The sequence below is a fragment of the Bacillus rossius genome, chromosome 3, assembly GCF_032445375.1.
Source record: "Bacillus rossius redtenbacheri isolate Brsri chromosome 3, Brsri_v3, whole genome shotgun sequence".
Taxonomy (NCBI): domain Eukaryota; kingdom Metazoa; phylum Arthropoda; class Insecta; order Phasmatodea; family Bacillidae; genus Bacillus; species Bacillus rossius.
In genome coordinates this window covers 64,587,932-64,610,669 of record NC_086332.1, presented here as the reverse complement: position 1 = coordinate 64,610,669, position 22,738 = coordinate 64,587,932, and the positions used below count along the sequence as shown (strand labels likewise).

Genomic DNA, 22,738 nt, shown 5'->3' with positions numbered 1-22,738 from the left:
GTTTGTATGATGGTGACCATGCTCCCAGATGGTGACATTGCCGTACTTTATTTACTCTATGATTGCCGTTATGGCGTCTGTATAACCTGCGTAATATCTTAAGTATTGCATGACAACGAAAGTAATTTTGGTTTTCGGTGCGCATTGTAATAAACACCGTGTAATTATGTATTAAATTCGATTTTCAAGTGAGAGTAAATTTTTTTTACTACATTAAACCTGTCAATTGGTTTTCCCCTGTGCACAATGGCACAAGAACACGCTAGTACGAATGCTGGTTCAATGTCGGAAGTAAATGATAGTGTTTTATTTACACAAGAAGATGAACTTGTGAATAGCAATTCAAATTCGCAAGATACTGATGAAGTTACTTTGATTTCTAGCAGTCAAAGTCCAAGTTTGTTGAACAATCTCCGTCATTTCAGATTTCCTAAGAAAGAATGTTTGACCAGCAGCACCAGTTTGCAAATGGGCAGTAGTGCTGGTAAGTTATTTACAACCATCATGCGAATGACGGTTTACGTTACTTTAACAATAAATTTGTTTATAGGTTTTTTTAAAAACATGGAGCGAGGTGATGCAGTGGGAAGATACCGGACTCGCTTTCCGGGGATTTGGGCACGAATCGCAGTTCGGCCTATTTGACTTTCCATTGTTTTCAAAGATCACGAGGCAAATGCTTGGGTGGTTTCTTGCTGTATACAAGGGCGCAAATCTGTAGGATTCGGGAAGGGAGGGGGGAGGGGGCGCCATGCCCGAGAATTTTGCGCGTGTTTTTACATCTCTAGATATGGTTAAAATATACAGAAAGTTGTCCATAAAACATGGTTTAAACATTTATTATTATAAACCCTGTTTGCAGGCATGATTTTGCAAATGCAAGTAGTCAGTGAGAGACTTCTTCATTCCAGGGGCCCGGGCCCCCGCATCCCTCCCCGGATCTACGCCCATGGCTGTATCCATGGACGGTTTATTCTCTAATATCCTTATTCTCTGTAGTTGTGTGTTATCAGATGATCTTCCTGTCGAAATGTCAAGCACAAGTTAAAATAAAATTTGTTTATTTTTAGGTAGACCTCACTCACCTGACCATGAGCAAGCGAATGGAACTGATGTACTTAAACCAGACGAAGTGAGTCGAGACAGTGCTGAGATGGAAGACAGGAATGGGGAATGTGTCAGTGATGCGGGAGGAAGTGAGGACAGCGCAGCAGCAAAAGAGGTCAGCCTTAAGTTCCTTGAAGATGCCTTCCCTGCAATTGACAAGATGGTAAATATTCAATAGCACATCAGAATAGAAATTAAACTCTACATTTTTACTGTTATATTTTAATAGTATGTTTAGTATATAGACATTTTTAATACTGAATATTTTAATACTTGAATCATATAGTACCTATTATAATTGTATTTTATTATTGAAAGTCACGTGTATTCAGAGAGCAGGTATAAAGACATTAACTAAAAAATTAAACCCTGCTAAGCATTTCACTCAGGCTTGGCTTAAAACTTCCAACAAAACTGCTTCCTGAGTTTCCAAGCTCAAGAGTATATGAGTAATTTCATTATGGGAAAAGGGAGAATTTAACCTCTTTGCCTGCTGTTTGCTTTCAAATTATTTCCTTTTGTTGGTGGAAATGATAGGCCTAGATGTTTGAAGGGTTTTCAGGAAGGCCTCATCCCTCCTTTCCCCCCCCCCCTCCCCAATTCCACCTTTTTGCATACACCCCTGTCCATGGTAGCAGGCATGGATGTTTCTGTTACAACCTCTGCCTAGTTACTTCACTCAACAGCATCTTCAATTTGAGTCTCGTATTCTTTTATTGTGGAAATAAGTATTTTTAATCATCCAAAGACATGCCTAAATATTTATAAAAATGTTTACAGATTCACATATTTTGGGATTACTTTAAAGACACCTAGTTTTAGTCTTCAGCTTATTTAGCTCAAACTTCTATCAAAACTTTGAATTGGTTTGATGAAGATAAATGTTGTTACAATCATAACTAAACACGGTTTAGTTAATAGGTGTAAAAATTGTATACAACTGGCCTAAAATTTCTGTATTTTTCGTATAAGATGTTAAGTAACGAGACAGCAACTAAAAATGGAAAATTTTTACTTCTAGTAGTTTTATTAATATTTAAGAAACTGATTTGACTTTTCCAGTTACAGGAACAAATATAATATCCTTAAACTTTATCTTGGAAGTGTCGGTTCATTTACAAACAATTTTTCACAAAATAAATTATACATATGTGCATATATGTATATATATGTATATCACATATAAGTTTATACAAATTAGGTTTTTACCTTTGGGGTTGATAGTTAATTTTCAGAGAAATATAATATGTACATGACTTGGTGACAGGCCTTCTTACATTTCTGCATCATGTAATTTTTAGCTATACATACATAGATACATCACTTAATATTATATACACTGTGTGCATGTAGTTCTGCAAATGGCCCACATAGTTGATTATTTCAAGTACACACACATCTTTATTAACATCCAAAAACTATAGAAAATGTGTGACAATTTACAAGTTTCAACACATTTTATAACTCAAAACAACAGCAGCTATTTAATAGGCTCAAATTTACACTGTGTAAGTAACCTTCCACAGAAAATTGAACAAGACCAATTACCAAAATGTCCATGAAAATGGCCAGAGCTCTGCTAAATCTTCCATAGAACCATCCATACACACTGCCATGGAAGCTTATGGGTCATTCCACGCAAAAGGGGAAATTTCATATCCCAGCCTCATTTCTTAAATAAAATATTGTCCAATAAACGTGAAATTTTTTTTAATAATGTACTATAAATTGTTTTAAAAGACAGTAAACTTGAAATGTCAGATAATTTTAAAAAAATGTATTTAAAAAAATAGTTAAGCCTGGAAATATCATTCCCTCACTGTTCCCCAACCACAGTTAACATGTTGTGACACAATTTCTTTTTGAAAGTTATGAGCAATGAGATTTCATAATTATTAGGGTTAATCCAAACAATTAAAAGTTTTAGGAAATGTGTACATTTCATTTTTCCTACCTATCGTCTTAAAAATAAAAAAAGTTAAATTATGTCCCCATGTTCGGGTATCATTCCCTCACATCTCGATGTTAACTAATTTTCTGGTCAGTAGATGCCTATGAAGGCCATTGCTAGTGAGTCAGTAGATAGCTATCTTAGTTGTTGATGTGAAGCTGTGATAGTTTCAGGCTCAATGGTGATTATTAATTTTTTATAAATTCAATAAGTTTTGAAATTTCATGAGTATTTTTTCTACACATCATTCCCTCACAAATCATTAATCAGCTGTAAGTAAAGTAAAAAAATTAGTTTTAATAGTTTTACGTAACAATAAATGGGTATTTCCCCAAACTGTAAGGAAAAGTTTAACAAGTTCAACCTGCTGTGTTTGAGGAACAGTTAACTACAATTTCATCGTTCCCTCACCATCATTCCCTCACTATGAGGGAATGATGAGTGTTGTGAGGGAATGATGTCCAATGTACACAAGAAACCATCGGACTTGGTAAGAGAGCTTTGTTGTTGCAAAGACAATTTAGCTTGTCTTCAGAGAAAATGCAATGCTTGCAAGAGCAAGACTATTTACTATGAAATCATAGATCCTGAGCAAGAAGTCAAAGTAAAAAAGTAGATGGTAAAAGTGCAATGGATAGAGGTTAAAGGCCAAAAAGAGAAGGTAAGTAAACCATTAAAAGAAGAGTTTATTATTGATGTAAGATCATTGGTAACTGAGCTGGAAACTATCTTTCCTAGATACCTTCTCTATATAGGAAATATTGCACACCAGTACAAGACTCTAAATGCAGCAAAAAAATCTGTTGGATGAAAGTTCTGCATTTATTCATATAGACTTTAGTGAGAACTATAATTGCAAATTCAGTGAAGAAATACAGGCTGTTCATTTTGGTGGAAGAAGGGAACAAATTACCCTTCACACTGGTGTATTTTATCTTAAACAAGAAAATTGAAGGCAAACTTTCGTCCTGTGTCAAGGCACATCCATTTTATTCATTGAGCAAGTCATTGAGACATGATGCATTTTCGGTTTGGGCTCATCTTAAGCCTGTTTTCGAGTGGGCATTCCAACAAAATATCAACTTGACAAACATACACATACAGAGTGATGTGAGTTGTTACACAGTATAGGAATAAAACAATGTTCTGCATATAAAAAAAAACTAAGTCATATATTTCCCAACATTTCAATTTTTACTTGGAACTACACCGAGTCAGGGCACGGTAAAGGTGCTCCTGATGGTATTGGGGGAACGTTGAAATGAACTGCTGACCGCATAGTTGCGCAAGGCAAATATGTTGAAAATTTTGAGTGCCTTACAAATGTACTGAAACAGCATTATCCAGGTGTGAAGATTTTTGAAATTCAACACAAAGACATTAGTGCAATGGAAGATCTAGCCAAACATGCAGGAAATGTTAAGTGTTTCGCCGGCACATTGAAAGTGCATCAGGTTATGTTCAATTCGGCTTTTCCAGTTCTACATTTCAGAAGTTTAAGTTGTTTTGAATGCAAAAGTGAATGCTCTCACTTCCACTTGGGCAAAGGTTTTTAACTTGAAACATCTGCAGCTACCAGTAATGTAATGCAAAACAAACCAGAAAGCAAAACATCTGGTCCTTCTTCCAGAAACCCCAATAAAGGTACTATACTTTTTCTACCTACAGAGACTGACAAATCTGTTTTGTTAGGCTCAAAGAAAAACCTCCGATATGAAGATGTCTATTCATCATCGGATGAAGATGATAATCTAGGGACCAAAAACTCTCTTCCACTCGGAAGTTTTGTCCTAGTTCGTTTTAGCAGTGACAAGAAGAAAAAGAACACAACAAAAAATTTGCCAGTTCCTGGGAATTATCCAAAGTTGTGTACAAAACAATGAAATCGAAGTCATGTTTTTGAAAAATTCTTGTGGGGACAATACATTATTTTATGTAGATGAAAATGATGTATGTTTTGTATCTGTTAAACAAATTGTTGCCACTGTCACAACTCCTATTGTTATTAACAAAGGGTGTAGGATTTTTTATAAATTTAAAGACCCAATTCGAGTCTTCTAATGACATGCCAAGGCTTTATTTTCCCTTCAGATATTGTAATTTGTGGTAAGATAAATATAGTGTACGTAGTTTGTAAAACTAGATTCAAATTGTAATTTAAACTTGGCATAGCAAACTCACGAGACTGATTACATGCTGTTTTAGCAACTGATTATGCTTAAATTAGTATTTTAATATTGAAAGTTGTACATTATTCAATTGAAAATTATGTAACTTTGGTTAAGAAACAAACATGTTGCCAAGGAAACCAGAATATCAGAACCGAATCATTCCCTCATTCTACATTTATCATTCCCTCACACGTCATTCCCTCACCCATCATTCCCTCACATCAGAGAGAAATATTTTATTTTATAAATGTGTTGAAATTCAATATTGTTCACTGCCCATATAAGTAGTCAGTTACTGAGGTCTTCTGGTTCACTTTGACTAAATAAAAAACCATTTTCAAAAAAAATTTTTTTTTACAACTGTCTCACAATATATATTTGCCCTATTACATGGAATGACCCTTATAAGGAAATTTCCATTGTGGCATACCTTTGTGTAAAATTGATTCAACTATTAATATGTAAATTTTTCAATAGGTGCATTATTTGCAACTATTGTGTAAACATTTTTAATGACTTATTTTTTAAACTGATGATGATAATTTGGTCTAAATATTTTCAGTGTGATCAGAGAGTATTCTACTTTGTGCAGTGGCATAGCAGACAAATTGCTTCAATATTGTACTGTGTCATGTGTATGTGTAGGAGTTGCAAGATGTTCTGGTGAGCGCTGAATGGAATTTAGAGAAGGCAATGACAAGCTTGTGCGAGGATAAAGAATCGAACAAGAGGAAACGTACACCCTCACCAACGCATCTCAGATCTGGAAAGAAAGGTAAGTTTGCAAAATCGACTAAGGATGCTATGACTAGATATAATCATGCCGTACTATTGAAAAATAATCCTTTGGATGTTGCAGGTAGCTGGGTGTAAATTTCTGTTAATTTTCTCAACTGTTAATGGGCATATTTAAGTAACAGTGCTTGAAAGGATTTTTTGTATTTATTCTTCCCGCGACAAAAATAGGTGTCCATTTGACTGAAAGACAACTCTCACTCACTTTTGCAGATCGCTCTTTACAGTCCTGTGCCATACCAGACAAATGTTCCTAGCGACTTCGTCGTCTAGGTACCAAAGAAAAGGGAACCAATCCTTGTGGAACATCGAGTGATCTGGGCCTGCGCTGCACATCTGGTGTCTAAATTTCTAAATAAAAGTCCAAATATTTAAGGGAAAAAAGGTTTAAAACTTAGTTACGGCACTTCTCTGGTACCATACGTGAAAATATAAGCCTTTATGCGCTCTTCAAATGTTTTTTGTGAGCCGCCGAACGCCGCAACCTATCGGCGAAGAACTCAATTAATGACTGACGAGGCTACACAACTGTTTACCACCATGAAGGGAAGTGGCAGCTTTGTGACTTCACGACCAATCACAATGCACTTCTTACCTACAAAGACACACTACCATACAAAATACCTTACTCTCACATCGAGGCGTTTCTGTAAAAAATAAACATTCTAAACATAGTCCTTTTTTTAGTTGGCTGGCACCACAACCTGATAAATGTACCGTCTCCCGTAGGAGCTAACACCTGCATATTTTCCCATCATAAGAATACATGCTAAAAGTGCCATAATTTTTTGGCAGCTGATAAATTGTCTGAAGAATTGGCACAGGAGAGTTGCACACTTGTCTTTCATCCTTTATTTGACCAAAAACAAAATCAATGTTTTAGAAACATAATGAAAGCTGCTAAATTAACACAAACATATTCATATATACAAATGTCAAAAATAAATCTCTAGTTCAGTTTTGTACAAAAATATAATTTTTTTCATGCCTTCTTGGTGAAAACCAAAAATATAATTTAAATGCTTATTTTACTTACAAACAAAATTAGAAGTATAATATACTAGCAAACTAAAGTTGCAGGCTTGATTCATAGAATAATTCACAAATCAACTGGATTAATTAGGTTGGGTTATATTTTGAACTTATATCATAATGCATCTCTGAGACAAGCCAGTATCACAAAGTATGGTAACAAAAACTAGTTTAGAGAACAATAACCAGAAACTCACCACATGGGTTAAGTGTAACATTTGGAGAACACCAAGTACCTGTGCTACTGCTGTGGTCTACTTCACACTCCAGCTAAAGCAAAATGCAAGAGACTGTAGTTTTGTTTTCATGTTGTTAGCCAATCATACACCTTTCATCTTGTGAGATGATAAAATCTAATCAAAGATGGTGGACGAGTTTGTGTGTATGTGTGTGTGTATTAAACTTAAGTGTGATAAGTTATTAGTGACAGACATAATTTAATAATTTAATAATTTAATTAATTTCACATGCACATGTCACTTAGACAAACAGTGAAGTATCGATATAAAGTGTCAGGTAGCACAGTCTACACAAATGGTTATTTTTTTCTAAGTGTAATCAGATACATTTTTACAACGATTTACAAAACTATCAAAATACATGTAGCAGTAATGTCACATTTTATAAAGGATATTTTTACAACTGAATGACATTTTAAACTAATTTATCTGAAAAAAGCTCTTTTTTTCTTTCAGAAAATTAGTTAAAATAGTATCTATAGCAAAATGCTTATTTTTCCAGCCCCTAAATATAGGTATAAAAATTTAAAAAAATATTGACAGTAAATAAAATACTGACAAATGATTTTAAACAAACACTAACCTAGCAAACAAACCGTAAAAAATATAGTTAAAAAGCTTTTCTAAATAAAAATCATTAAATATCAGAAACTGTGGAAAAAATTTCAAGACAAAAAATACTTATTCAGAACTAAATCACCATGACCTTAATATATATAATCAGCTGATCAATGTTAGTCCATTTCAATGGTTCCTACAAATTTTTGGTTCGTGAAGTTATTTTAGAGTTAAAAATTTAAAAGTAAATAAAACTTCAATCATACTTGTATGTAACATTGTAACCCTATCTCAACTGCTTTAAAAGCAATAAAAACCATAAACTAACTGCGAAAAAAAAAGACCATCATAAATTTAATAAAAAATGCTAAGTGTATTATTATTTATTTACTTTTTGGTTATTACAGTGTAAAATGTAAGTACTTAAGTAATATTTTATCAAGTTCACCTATCAATAAAAATACAATTTAAATAAAATTTTGTTGCATTAAAAAAAATTGGGAAAATACAATTTTTTTTTGTTAACTAGTACATACTTGGTCCTTTATTATATGATCTAAGTTTGATGAAAACATTTTCTTTTGTACATATCCTTTATGTTTTTTTTATTTTTATTTTTTTTACAGTGCAAAAGAGAATTATTGAAATCCAAGAAGAAGAGAGGGATGATGATGATGAAATTTTGTACAGTGAGCAGAAGATCTTTGACAGGTCAGCAACTTATCATTTGAATTTAAATATACATATTTCATTACCAGTTATAAGTCCAAATAAGGAAAGCCAGTTAACAACAAAAATCACAACATGAAAACACCATGAACGTTTTGGACAATCATATACGTCAACATTTCTGTTAAATTTCAAAGATAGGTCCGCAGTTTATAACACGAGTTTGTATTATTAAATGTACCTCCAGCTCTTGATTTGTGCTTCTTGTTGTAAAATTACAGAAGAAATTTTAATTTATTTTGTGGCAAAGTATAATTTAGTATGGTATGATTATTCTCTCAAAGACAAAATTATTGTTCTTTGCAGTGTTAATTTTGTATACAGAAAATGTAATAGTTTATTAATAATCAGTTTGTCTATGGAGAGTCTTAAATAATGGAAGAATTGAATCAAATAAAACAGTATTCAACATTTTGTTTTAAAAAAAAAAAAAAAAAAAAAAAGAGTTGGAAAATCTTTTAATGATTGTGTGGTGAAAGTTTATATGTTGATGCGGCTTCAGGACTGAATATATGTATCATGTATTGTCATAAAATGAAGTTAAATAAGTTAAAAAAAAATAATTGTAGCTAGAATATTGAAAGTTTGGTACAGGTTCCCAATTTTAAAATTTGATTCAAAAAATAGTACTAATCTTCTGGAAACCACTGGGTTAAAAATACCACAATTTAATTCTCGCTTATACCAAACATATTGTACTCTACATAACTTAATGACATCATATACCGATTAATTAGGAATCACAATAATAATCAATTGTCTAAACTTAAAAATTTATTCTCCTAACTTGTCCTCTAGTCACATGTTATATTTTGTATTATCCATTTTTCTGTATATTTTGTGTATAGTAAATGTATTCACTGAGGTTATGTAATTATGTAATTAATATTTTGCCAAGTAATGTGTCATGTTATCTTGTCCTTTAGGTATTTATGTAATATCCTGTGCTGTCTCTATTTATTGTGATAGTGTTTGTTTATACTTGTTTTGCATCATACTTGTTTTGTGTCATGCCCACCTCTAAAGTCTCAAGACTGTCAGTGGGCATGTAACAAATTTAAATTAATTAATTAATAAAAATAAACTGTGTGATATGTCACATGCGGGTGTTCTAATACATTATCAAATTTCATTAGCATACAAACACTAAATTAGACATAATAACAAATTATAATTAACCTGGAGTTACCATGACTACAGTGTGTAATAATCTTTATATCTAGTCTTCATTACTTAAACAAATTCACTTGCTGTTTGTTTGATTTAGAATTTATTTTATTATTATCTAGCAATATTTTTTATATCTTTACATCAACTCAGGTAGAGCAGTTTTTATTCAGTAGCCAATGAATGATGTTCTTTTGGTTGTTGTAGACTAGAACACCTTTCAAATTTTATTATTAGCTTGAATAACACGCTGTAGAAAATGGCCTTGGTGCTCTTAAGGGCTCCGCCTACTCGGGCACACATTACGTTGTGCAGAGCTTCAGGAAAAAAAAAAACACAATTTTAAAACCACTCAAAATATCCGAGTGGGGTCTGCTTACGAAAAACATTTAAGAGTTCGCAGAGGGCTGAAAAATACTTTTGATTTCGGATTAAGTTTTTAAAATGTATTTTTAGGAGAGTTAAAATGGCTAAAACACATGTTTTGAAAGTAATTTTTAGGCGTAAAACAACCAGTACAGATTCTTGAAAGCACTTACAGGACTTGCATTACACATTTATATTCATTTCTCCGCCATATAATGTTACAGTCACAGCTCAAATTTCACAGTTATCCTGTGATGACGAAGAGACTGCGCCACAGTTTAGAGCCTTGCGCTTAGAGGCTATACCGCGCTAGAAATACCAGCGAGTGTCGCGCTTATCATCCCACCTCACTAACACATATACACCCCTGACGAGGTGGGCCCCTTAATGTCTCACGCCATGACAAAATGAGATGAAAGTGATAACCAGCTTGGAAGGAGGCCGACTGTCGCAGTGAAGCGCCGGTAACGTGTCTGCCGCAGTGACGACTCGGGAGACGATGACGAGATCATGGAGGAGGACCGCATTCAGGTCCTGCAATTCCTGTCGACTGCGTCTCTAAAGGAGCTGCTGTGCATGTCCAGCTGCTCGCTGAAGAAGGCTGAAGCCATCATTAACCAGCGACCGTTTCACGACTGGAATGACTTGGTACGAAATGTTGCATAGGACGGAGTGAGATGAGCTGTGGTAAGACACTGGAGGATCCGGGGTCGAATCCCAGAACGACCATCCTGATTTTGAATTTTATATACCTGTGTGTCGCTGTCGCAGTATTATCTCATGGAAATAATTGGGGGTAGTAACACATCCCAAAAATATATAGAAAATGATTTTGTCAACCCCCAACTATTTCAATGAAATAATTTTGCTACAATGACATGATTTGTGGTGGTGTAGAACTCAATTTGTTTAAACATAATCCAGATGTATAGTGTTCTATCTTAAATACTTTTTATTTACAATAAAAATGTTGTTCAACTCTATCTTCAAAGACATATCAATTCTGGGAAGTACTTTAGACCAAGAGTCATATAAATGTTTCCAACTTATTTTGTTGTGATAAACCAGCAGCCAAAGTTAGTCGGTCAAATTCAGAACATCCTGTACCGTGTATGTTTGTTGTACATATTGTGCACATGTTTGCTCTTCTGTGACACAGAAACAGAAGCTATCAACTGGCAAGTTTCTCAGCACCGACATCCTGAACCGAGCGCTGGAGTACCTGAGGAAACGCCTGGTGGTGAAGTCCTTGATGTCCAAGAGCCGGAAGCTAGCCAGGAGGATAGAGCGAGTTGTGGCTGCCAATGGGAATCTTATAAAGACACAGCCATCGCTGCTTTCAAGCGAGTAAGTTTTTTGCACACTTTGAAGTTTTTTGCACACTTTGGCTTTCATTTTGGGTTAATGTTGGACTTGTTCCGATACCATGTTTTCTTATGTTAGTATCTCAATTCTATTACGGAGACCAAAACTACATAACATCCTGGTACTTACTGTCTCTCTATGTGGGGCTTTTGTTTGTACTATTTTCTGTTCCCCCCTCCTTTGTAGTAGTAATACAGATTGAAAGCTTGATACTGCAAAAACATTTTTATTACCGTGTTTTCTCGCATAATCGTCGCACATTTTATACCAAAATCAAGTTTGAAAAGTAGGGGCGCGACGATTATGCTGAATTTTTTTTTTTTTTTTTTTTTGTTAGGTAAAGTTATTCATAATAACAAAACCCGTTCATGGAAAGTAAGTTTAATTTAAAAAAAGGTGGATTATACAAGAGCACACCAAACAATTTATAATTTATATTAATAATTCATACAACAAAAACTATTCTTCAATTTTAAATAGAAAAACAAAATCTGTGACCCGAACGCAAGCCACTTGAATATGTGACGTGAACTAACACGTAAATATTGTCGTAGTACACATTTACCACGAAAGAGTGCGGGCCATCAAATGTAGTTAACTTGACACTCGACAGATAGCGCGCATTGCATGCAATCGGCGAGATACCGATATTCGACTGTGTGCGCACTCTATATGGAAAGCAACATAACCAAACATGAATTATGCCAACTAGCGCTGGCTACATTTTTATAAGCGGTACACCGCGGCAACGCAGACAAACAGATAAAGGCAGGGTGGCCACTCACCGGGAAAACCGGGATTTATCAGGGAAATCACGTTGATCGGGAATTATCAGGGAAATGTCAGGGAATTTTTTTAATAACCGGGAATTTTTGTGTCATGTATATTTCCGCAGAGCTGCCAACCATTACGGATTTTCCGTAATTATTACGGATTTAACACAGAATTATGGAATATCGCTGGTTTATTACGGAAACGAGGCTTTGTGCTGCTGGGTAACGGAAAACAATTCCGTTTCTGATGTGCGTGTTTCGTGAACGCAGTTCGAATACATCACGTGGTTGCGCAGATAACGGAACTAGTAAGTGTGCGCATGTACTGTCGAAATAAGTAGATTAATTCTTGTGTTTTGTAATAGAAATGGTACGGTTTTAACGTCCGTTGTACGATACAACTAGTACATATTCTCGGACTTTTCGTTTGTTAGCTACTTACATCACGATAATTTTTGTACGGTACTTTGGCTAACCTGTGTTGTTTTAATTACTTTCTTGAAAGCCATTTTTTTTCCATCAAAGTGTTTTTGTCGTGTCTTCAGACGTGAAACCTTTTTATGTTGTTCGATGGTGTTGTGTTCTTCAGTGCCGGTTGTAGAAATGAAGCGTGTGACAGAACAATGTGTATCTGGGGCAAAAAAAAGTTATTCTTCAGAACTTTCGACCAAACTATTTAAAAGAATGGCCATGCTTGTCATCTTCAAATGTTTCGGAACGCCACACGTTTTTTAATGTATGCACGTGTGACTTTTCGATTGCACATGGTGGAAGGGATGACTGTAGACAGCATATTAAATCAAAGAAACATGCAGAACATTTGAAAGCCGTGACGAGCAATAAATCTATATCGTAGTTTTTCGCTACATCTGAAGAAACGAAAGTAACAAACGCAGTTTACAAGTTTTTTTGGTAGAACACAATTTACCGATAGCAGTAGCCGATCATTCGGGTGATTTGTATAGAGCTATGTTTCCGGACTCAAAAGTTTCACAGAAATACAGCTGTGTGAGATCAAAAACATCTGCCTTAGTGGAGTATATGGCTGGTGAAACTAAATTGAAACTGTTGAATCTTTAGTAAGTGGACCATTTGCTTTAGCTACAGATGGGAGTTCTGATTGTAATGCAGTGAAGACTTATCCATTAGTTGTTTCATTTTTAAATCAAACACAAGGTAAAATTTGCACTGTACTGTTATCCCTTGTTGAGAGTACTAAGGCTAAGAATATTTCACAACTAGAAATGTTACACTTCAAAAGTGAATGTAAGAACAGTTATCAAAAGTTGTGTGAAAAAATGTTTGAGCGCTCACCACTGAAATACCCCATTACTAGGGACAGGAAAAATTAGCGGGTTCAATGACCTATAGGATAAACTCCATAGTTCTGCGTACTCTCGGTCAAATGCCACCCACTCATTGGCTGCTGTCTTCTGAGACGTCCCAACGTAGCAGCCTGAGATTCGATAAAGCTTTGGTCGGGTGTTTCTCATTGGCCCAGAGTCATCCAGGTGAGTTGTGAGTCAATAGCAGAGGCAGCACTCAGGTATAACTATTTGTATTTTAGCCTATCGCGAAGTGAATTCGCGAATTTTTCCGGTCTCCAGACATAAAACAAAACACAGACTGCAGGTCATTAAAGGGGACGCTATAATGTAAAGTGATATTTAAAATGTATTATGTTATTTAACGAACTTCCGTATGTATATGATGAAGAAAATAGATCAGGGTGTTAAAATGTGAGTAATCTGTTTCTATAATATTATATTATTTCATCAAAAGTATGTTTTTTTTGTAATTGTAAATATCAGGGAAATTTTTAATTTTTAATCAGGGAAATCAGGGAAAAATCAGGGAATGTTTTTGGTGACTGTGAGTGGCCACCATTAAAGGTTATATCGTTTAAAACGTCTTTAAAAGAAAATTTACTCATCAGACAGCTTCGTATTTCCGTTAATGAAATAAGTAAAATAGTTAATTTCCAAATAAATATTATATTTATACTTTAAAATACACAGTTTTATACGGAAAAGATACCTACACAAAGCGCTCGAAATCTAATAGCAGGACCAAAAACATCATGCTACGTTTACACGAGAAGTGTTTTTATCCCAATTACAACGCCGGAAATGTTTTTTTTTTTAAATTCAATGTATTTTTAATGTGATTTTAAAACAGTTGTGGTTTATGGACCATGGCTTATACACAGCGCTAATAGCTGAGATTGTTCATTGGAGAGAGAGAGCGAGAGTTAGAGAGAGATAGAGAGAGAGAGATAGATAGATAGAGATAGAGAGAGATAGATAGAGATAGAGAGAGAGATAGATAGAGATAGAGAGAGAGATAGATATATAGAGAGAGAGATAGATAGAGAGATAGAGAGAGATTGAGAGAGAGAGAGAGAGTGTGAGAATGAGTGAATGAATGAGAGAGAGCGCACGCGCCTACCTATTAAGTAAAGCGGCAACCAGTCATACATACCTATGTTGCGTGTTGCGGGTCATTTATAACTCTTTATTTTTTTATTTTTTTTCCATTCCTGAATTGTAACTGAAAAGTACTGTTAAGTATGTGCGTCTTTAGATCGGCAATCTATGCCACGTACAGTGTTTAGTTGCAACACGAGTAAAATTCCTTCAAAATTCCTTTAAAATGCTCACTGCAAGCTAAGAACGAGACTCGCCGTGTAAAGAGGCTTCAAGCCGGGCAGGAGTGCAGGAAGTGACGGCCAGCGTCGTGCTGTGCGCAGCCTGACGCTGGCGGGCTACCAGCTGGTGGGGCTAAACTGGCTGGCCGTGATGCACGACCAGCAGGTGAACGGCATCCTGGCGGACGAGATGGGGCTGGGGAAGACCATCCAGGTGATAGCCTTCCTCGCGTACCTGCACGAGAAGGGCGACACGGGCCCTCACCTCATCGTCGTGCCCTCGTCCACCCTCAGTACGTATGCCGGTCTCTCCTCTCGCCCCGTCGCCTTTCAGAGTTTGAAGTCACGCGGTCACGCACAGAGGCTGAAGGTGGCGGGACCTCCAGGATACCACTCGGATATCGACTCAGTGCTCATAAATTTAAGTCATGACAGGGTGTTCAGATTGAATAGATATAGTGGATATGTGACATGATAGTAAACCAAACCTTAGCTACCTATATAACACAGACCAAACATGCCCCTTTTAAATTACAAGAAGAAAGAAACAAACACTAAATCAGTCACAAAGACAGAAAGGTTAAATAGAGATAAGCATAGTCTACCTCCCTTCCTTTTTTCTTTTATTTCTTTCAATATCTGATATTAAATTTGTAATCAGTTAAAAAAAAAGATAACTTTTAATAAGAATTATGTGCCAATTGTTTCCAAATGTTAATATCAGAAGGAAAGCATTGCATGCTATGTAATATGTAAACAAGATTTTAATTTTTTTTTTTTTTAGGCATATTGTGTTTTTAAAGCATGGACTTTAAATTAAATTTATTCAAAAATATGGTGTATGATCAACAAGTATGGCACTTTGTTTCTTAATACTTATTTCCCAAAATATGGTAGTGCTATTTTGATTACAACACATTATGCTTTTTTTATAATAAAATAATTTATAATTTGTAATAAACATGCCTAAGATGTAGTTAATAAATAAAACCAGAAATAAATTCACAAACATCTGTGTGTTTGAAAAATTCATCAATGTCATTAATGTAAAATTGAGTTAGTAAGAGATTCGAGATCAAAATAAAGTAATATTAATACAATTTTGATAATTTCATGCTAAGTAAGTGATATTCATTGAATTTTATATACATAAAAAAAAAATTTTTGTCTCATTTGAGGTAAGTTCTGTTAAAATGCTGGATATAATTTCATGATTTGTATTGCATTTTGGTGCTATATCGATGGCTTAGAATGAAAACCTTGTATCTCATAAAATGCAAATTTTACAGCATAGACAAAAAACCGTTTCTTTCGCCCCCCTCAATTAATGGTTGTACAATTCTTTTATGTGATTTCCCGATAGAAAGCAGTAGGATGCACATTTTATTTCTTTCAGCCAAACATTTTACGAGGTTTTCCAGCCAAAAAACATAAAAAAACGTATTTTCGTCCAAAAATTGAGATACGAGGTTTTCATTCTAAGCCATCGATTATGGTGATTAACTTGTAATTGGGTGATTTATGGTGCGATGATAGATGCCGATTACTGTGTTATTTTGGTTTTGCTGCATTGCACCAAATACTAAGTTAGCGGAGCGTGCAGCGCAGAGTGGGGGGTCGGTGGTTGCCTGCAGACAACTGGAGGAACGAGCTGGCCCGCTGGTGCCCCGCCCTGCGCGTGGCGCTGTACCACGGCGCGCAGGAGGACCGCAAGGCCCTGCGCGTGCAGTGGGTGCGAGAGGGGCTGGACGACGTGGACGTCATCCTCACCACCTACAACGTCGTGGGCAGCCTGCCCGAGGAGAAGAAGCTGTTCAAGATCCTGCCGCTGCGCTACCTGGTGCTGGACGAGGCCCACATGCTCAAGAACATGGCCACCCAGCGGTACGACAACCTCATGAGGATCAACGTGAGTACCGATATCTCCCAATTTTCTATATTCCAACCGATACTCTGACGACTGATATCCATGGAAAAAAGTACGATTCAGGTGTCACCCATATTTTCTGTTTACCTGTTAATAATAAAAATATTGAATTTACGGAGATGTGCATTGTGATCATATCTATTTTTCGCCTCTTAATGGATGGCAGAGTATATGTGCATATCAGTATTGTTATTTTATAAAAAAATTGTTAATATCAATGCTGTAGGCATGAAAATAAAATATTTTTATTTTCCTTAAAAAAAAAAAGCAAAGCATTTTGAATCAGTAGACAGATGTGTAATAGTATAAAAACACTTAATACATATAATTCAAATAAAGTAGGACATAAATGTGATAGTTAATAAAATATAATATTGTAATGATTTCCCTTGGCACTGGGTCTTTATTTTTCTTTCTCTCTTTTTTTTTTGTCTGAGTTAGTAGTATTACAGCACTATCCAGTATTAGTCTGTAGGGTAATTTCTAGGGCTGTGCGAATGTGACTTTTTCAATGCAAATCAAATGTGAATCAAATAATTGCAAATATTTGCGAATAGCAAATAATTTGCGAATATTTTCTAATTAAGTTCTAAGTATAAATCTGAATAGGTAATTACATTAAAAATTTGGCATATTATAAGTTGTTGTTTAAAAGAGTAATGTTCTTTAGCTTTAAATACATTTTTATTGCTCAAGTAACATGTAAATTTTTATGTCTCTTCTAATGTTTTAGTAATAAAACACAATCAGTGGTATAGAAATGTCTTCATCAAAAGCCAAGCCTACATCTTGCCATCAACATTACGTAAATTGCAGTGCAAAAAGACCAATTCCTTTACATGTTCTGGATCCAGGCATTGCCTCTTGGAAGTGACAATGTTCCCAGAAGCAGAAAAACAACGTTCTGAAATTCACTTCTTATTCTGAAAATTAAAAACGGCAAAAAAAGTTTATGAAAGTAAACAGATCTTCGATGTATCAGTTTGATTTTCCGCAGTAAATAGTCAAGCGATTACCAATCGATATATCGAAGAGTTGTTTATTACAACTGCTCGTGAGCATGGTCAATATTCCGTTCTCAGTCTTTTGGAATCAAACGTGTTAAGGCAAAATAAATTTTAATGAATTTTGTTTATCGTGTCTTTTTAATTTTATATAATTATTTACGTAAAATTTTCGGTAGTTTAAAAAGCGATTGCGCTGGAGCAGTTCTAGCAACACAATTCTCTGGCCATGGGGTGCTCTGCTGGCCATAACCACAAACGGACACGTTTTCTTTTTTGCTGTAGCCATGATGGCGGCTGTGTTTACTTTTCTATCGTTAAAAAAATTCTCTAGATTTGTATTAGTAAAATTAATAGAATGGTGATCAAAGCGTATGTGTGCATTAGTTTTTAAAGGTTATTATTGAAAGCTGATGCGCTGGCATTGTTTAAAATAGTTTTACACTTTTATATGGCACATGGCTCGCCCAAAAATTGTGCTAAGGACAACTGGATATAATAAATTAATTATGCTACACATCACGTAAAGTTTGTATTTAAATCGTAAGCATTTATGATAATTTTCACACTACATTGTCTCTAACTGTTCTCAGCATGCCCATTTACCTAACCTAAAATTTGATCTAAGTAAAGGTCTGCTTACAGTTTTTTTTTCTTCCATTAAGTCTCGGGAAAATGATTTCTCGAGGTTCGACATATTATTGTATCACACGTTTTGTCAAACAAAAGTAATATTTTTTTAATACATTCAAAAACTTTCGAATATTTGAAATTTTCAAATACCTAATATGGTTTCGAATGTGAATTGAATCAAATATTTGATTTGCACGAATATTTGCAATTTCGAATATTTGCACACCCCTAGTAATTTCCTCACCCTTCACTAGTCAGTTGACGGCATTCTATCATCATGGAGGCGATGATTCATTCCAGAGTATTAAAATGTGGATTTTGGGAATGAAACAGTTGCATAACTAATTGCTGCCCTTTTTTTTTTTTTTTTTTGCGAAAGAAAATAGTCTGAAGAAATTGGTCTACAATGCCAGAAAAATACTTTCTTTTTTGCCCTTCTAGGGTGTCAGTAATGAAGAAATGAAACAGCAGGGAAACAGAAATCAAAGAAGGAAATAGAAGAAAAAATCACGTAAACTATGGTGGATTACTTTTCATTTGTTAATTTTAAAAAATTGGTTTTTGGCAGCTGTTTGTGCTAGAAGTGGAACTTCACACTTCAATATTCCATTTGAAAAATAAAACTCAAAAATATTCATTAACTTCCTTGAAAGATAAAACCAAACAAAGTACACAATGAAGGTTCACATTGGAGATTCACAATAATTATAAAAAACATGGCAAAGCAAAACCTGGAAAAATTCTTACAGTTGTCCGACTCAACTTTATTGGTTATCGCCCCCTCCCTTCCCGTTCTTCATTATCCGTCACTTAACTTGCAGGGTTGCATTTTTTTGTTAACATTCTAAAGAGGTATTGCATTGACTTACCCTACCAAAAGTAAACAAGTTTTATTTTTAAAAAAAGTGCAATCATGTGGGAACTTAATTTGAATGAGTATGGGTTGTTTGACTCTGCAGTAGTTGAGCCAGAGGTATGTGTGTGGTGGATGCAGGCGAAACAGAGGATCATGCTGACGGGCACTCCGCTGCAGAACAACCTGCTGGAGCTGATGTCTCTGCTCAACTTCATCATGCCCGACATGTTCGACAAGAAGCAGGAGTACCTCAAGAGCATGTTCGCCAAGGTGCCCGTGAGTATCCTCCCCGTTAGTTGCAAAAGGTTGAAATAGAAGGGGAGTCATAATAAACAGTTTGGACTGTTTGACGCAACCCGATCCCTATACGTAAAATACGTCATTTTTCGCAAAGTCCATGTTCAGTCGTTTCTGTCATGAAGAAGACAAGTTTTCAAAATTAAATATGTATAAACTAATTTTAATTGCAGACACCTTTCAAAAAGAAAAAAATTATTTGGACCATCTACTACTGTCACCACAACTATGATACTCATGACACAATACAATTTCAAGTGTATCTTTTAACGAGCACTAACTGCATTAGTTGATACTGATTTCAAAAGGAACATTTTAATTTATTATATGTGGGCCTTAACAATATACCAAGAACCAAGAAGGTTAGGTGCCGTGATACTGCTTTGTTGTCGCTGGACTTCTTTAGCTCTGTGAAATTACCTTTTCTTTTGTGTCAACCCATGGGAAAAGATAATTGCCTGAGCTGTCAACCTAAACATCGCCTGTGGCAGTTAGAATGGTAGGGGGTAGGGTGGACATGTATCTGGACTGCAGCTGTGTATATCTACTCCAAAAACATGTCTTATGTCAGGACAACTGAGTCATTCCTGAATGTTTTCTACCACATCCATACAAGTGTCCATCATGTTTTGAACTAAACTAACCACTAGGCACTTTGCGCTGTTTTGAAAAGAGGAATAAAGTCTTGCCTGTTTACTGACAATTCTAATTTATTTTTAACTCTTTTCTTGGTAATATTAAGTAAGACAATGGCACAGTTGTTATGCTTGACTTACCATATTAAATTGGTCTGTTCTGTATTAGTATTAGTTTTCTCCATTTATGTTGAATAATGCAGTAGGAAGTAAAATCCCTCCACATGACTATTCCTGAAATATCCCGAAATTATTGAGATTTTTTTATCCTGCCAGATGCGTAAAAACAATTGGTGATCCTGAAACTTTTTTTTAATCATGATAACAATTGTTTACAAAATCAAGTCTAAAGAGCAACCAAATCAGAGTATAAAAAAAGAGTGGGTCGCCCACAATCGTTTACCAAATTAAACTAAAATGTTAAGGAATCAAGGTAATAAAATGTGTAGCAAGTCGTTAACAAATAGTAATCGATACCAAGAGAGATTGGGAATCTTGAAAATCTAATTCGTAATAACAGAAGCAAACTGAGAGAATAGCATGTCCAAGTTCAAGCAATATCACTGGTTTCGTGCCGGACTGCCAGTTGGCAGGAAGACTTCTGGCCCCGCGAAACCATTATATTTTTTGGTAGGAGGATGATGAACAACTAGAGGGAGAGTGGAGGGGTCTACTGCACCACGTGCAGTACAGCTCTCACTGAGAGAAACACAGCGCAACATGCTATAAATGAATTTTTGGCTGTTTTCTTTCAAACTTTTGGCTTATTGACACACACATATTTTACAGTTTTTCGAAAAGGGGTTGTAATAGAGAGGTGATTATAATAAACGGGTGCATAACAACGAGACATTGCTTTAAGTAGTTCAGATATTTAAATTTTATCGCCAACTCTTTCCATCTGTGGGAAGTTCAGCAGTTAAATGTGTTCACCTCTTTTGTCCTTTATTTTATTTTCAACATGTGCCTTTAGTTTATGTTTGTTTGTAGTAGTTTAGATAATACTTTAAAAAAAGTAAAAACACCTGAAAATAACAAGTTATAAACATATTTAAACAATATAAAATAAACAGGAACACCATTTCATGTTTTTCTTGTTCACTCAGCCTCCTATGCTGCTAGGTTTAGGCAAAGATCTTTCTAATAAAAAAAATTTCATCAATATCGGTCAAGTTGTTTTTGATTGACGAATGAACAGACAAATAAACAGAAAAAAATTTTAAAAACTATATTTTTGAGTTCTCAATAATGTAAATAGCAATTTCCAATAGTTTTTTTGGTTTTTTCCCATCATTTCATTCAATGTACAAACTTTTTGCATGAAACAATTACATTATTTAGCATAGACTATTAGTGTAGTTATTTAAACAGAAACTATTTTTGTAGTGTTCAAATGTATAAGTAACATTTGGGCATATTTAGAATATAAGTAATAAAATTTGGAGGGAGGGGGGGGTAGGTTTTTGAATTTTTACCTTCAGTTTACCTCACCATGATTTGCCCCTTCTTACCCAACAACACTCAGTATGATAGGCTGATAAAACAAACTGGATATGACCGTCCCATGAACACGACGTGTGTATGTGTGTGTGCGTGGGCTGTTGCAGAAGCAGAGCGGAGACCACGACGGCGAGATCTCGCAGTTTGAGCAGGACCAGGTGGCGCAGGCGCGCGAGATCATGAAGCCCTTCGTGCTGCGTCGCCTGAAGCGGGACGTGCTCAAGGACCTGCCCTCCAAGACGGAGCAGACGCTGGTCTGCCCCCTGTCGCCCACCCAGCAGCTGCTCTACCACAACCTCATCTCCATGTACACCAAGCACGACCAGCAGGTGAGGGGCGTCTGGAGCCCGCCCGGCCCTGCAGAACCGGGCAGAGCTCTTTACTATGAGTTAGTTACAGATGAACAATCACTACACAAGTCAGCTTATATGATATGTATGTGAATCAATATGAGACATTGCACATTTTTATTAAAAAAAAATATATAAAGCTCTAATGCTTCAAAAAATGGGCATAACAGTTAAAAACGTATAACAGTAACAAATCTGCATGACATGAGGGTCTAAATAAGTGATGGGCTCAGATCTAATACTGTGTGTACCTGAATGGTACCCTCAGATAAGCCTTTCTTCTAGGGATGGGATTTTCGAATCTTGGATTCGTCGAATATACCGAATCCTATGGATTCGAGGATTCGTAGGATCCGAGGTGGGATTCGAGGTGGGTTTTTAAGAGTTTTAGGTAGTAATTGAAAATTGTAGTGCTGGGCGAAGTTTGAAAATTTCGAACCGAACCGAACCCTTACGTTCGGTTCAGTTCGAAACCTCTTAAAATATATTCGAAAAACCGAATGTTCGTTTAAAAAAAATTACGTTTTTCTAATTTTCTAACCCCCATTTCAGACCATTCACAGAACAGCTCAACAAAATTCTATTACTTGTAATATTCCGACTTTTATCGCAGTATCGTCGCCTCAACAGTTTCAA

At 35.5% G+C, this 22,738-nt stretch overlaps 1 protein-coding gene across 2 annotated transcripts in view; it reads left to right on the top strand.

The window, feature by feature from the left end:
- The first annotated feature begins 5 nt into the window (after positions 1-5).
- Positions 6-22,738, top strand: part of LOC134530810 (SWI/SNF-related matrix-associated actin-dependent regulator of chromatin subfamily A containing DEAD/H box 1 homolog) — a 51,683-nt gene continuing 28,950 nt past the window's right edge. Inside the window, exons 1-10 of one of the 2 annotated variants that reach the window (XM_063366031.1) lie at positions 6-484; positions 1,071-1,270; positions 5,875-6,004; positions 8,480-8,564; positions 10,598-10,763; positions 11,275-11,462; positions 15,003-15,193; positions 16,535-16,809; positions 19,459-19,596; positions 21,860-22,081. In XM_063366031.1, the coding sequence (XP_063222101.1) occupies positions 247-484; positions 1,071-1,270; positions 5,875-6,004; positions 8,480-8,564; positions 10,598-10,763; positions 11,275-11,462; positions 15,003-15,193; positions 16,535-16,809; positions 19,459-19,596; positions 21,860-22,081 (1,833 nt within the window). In that variant the 5' untranslated portion in view covers positions 6-246. The remainder of the gene's footprint in view (positions 485-1,070; positions 1,271-5,874; positions 6,005-8,479; positions 8,565-10,597; positions 10,764-11,274; positions 11,463-15,002; positions 15,194-16,534; positions 16,810-19,458; positions 19,597-21,859; positions 22,082-22,738) is intronic. The other variant, XM_063366030.1, reaches the window with a different exon arrangement.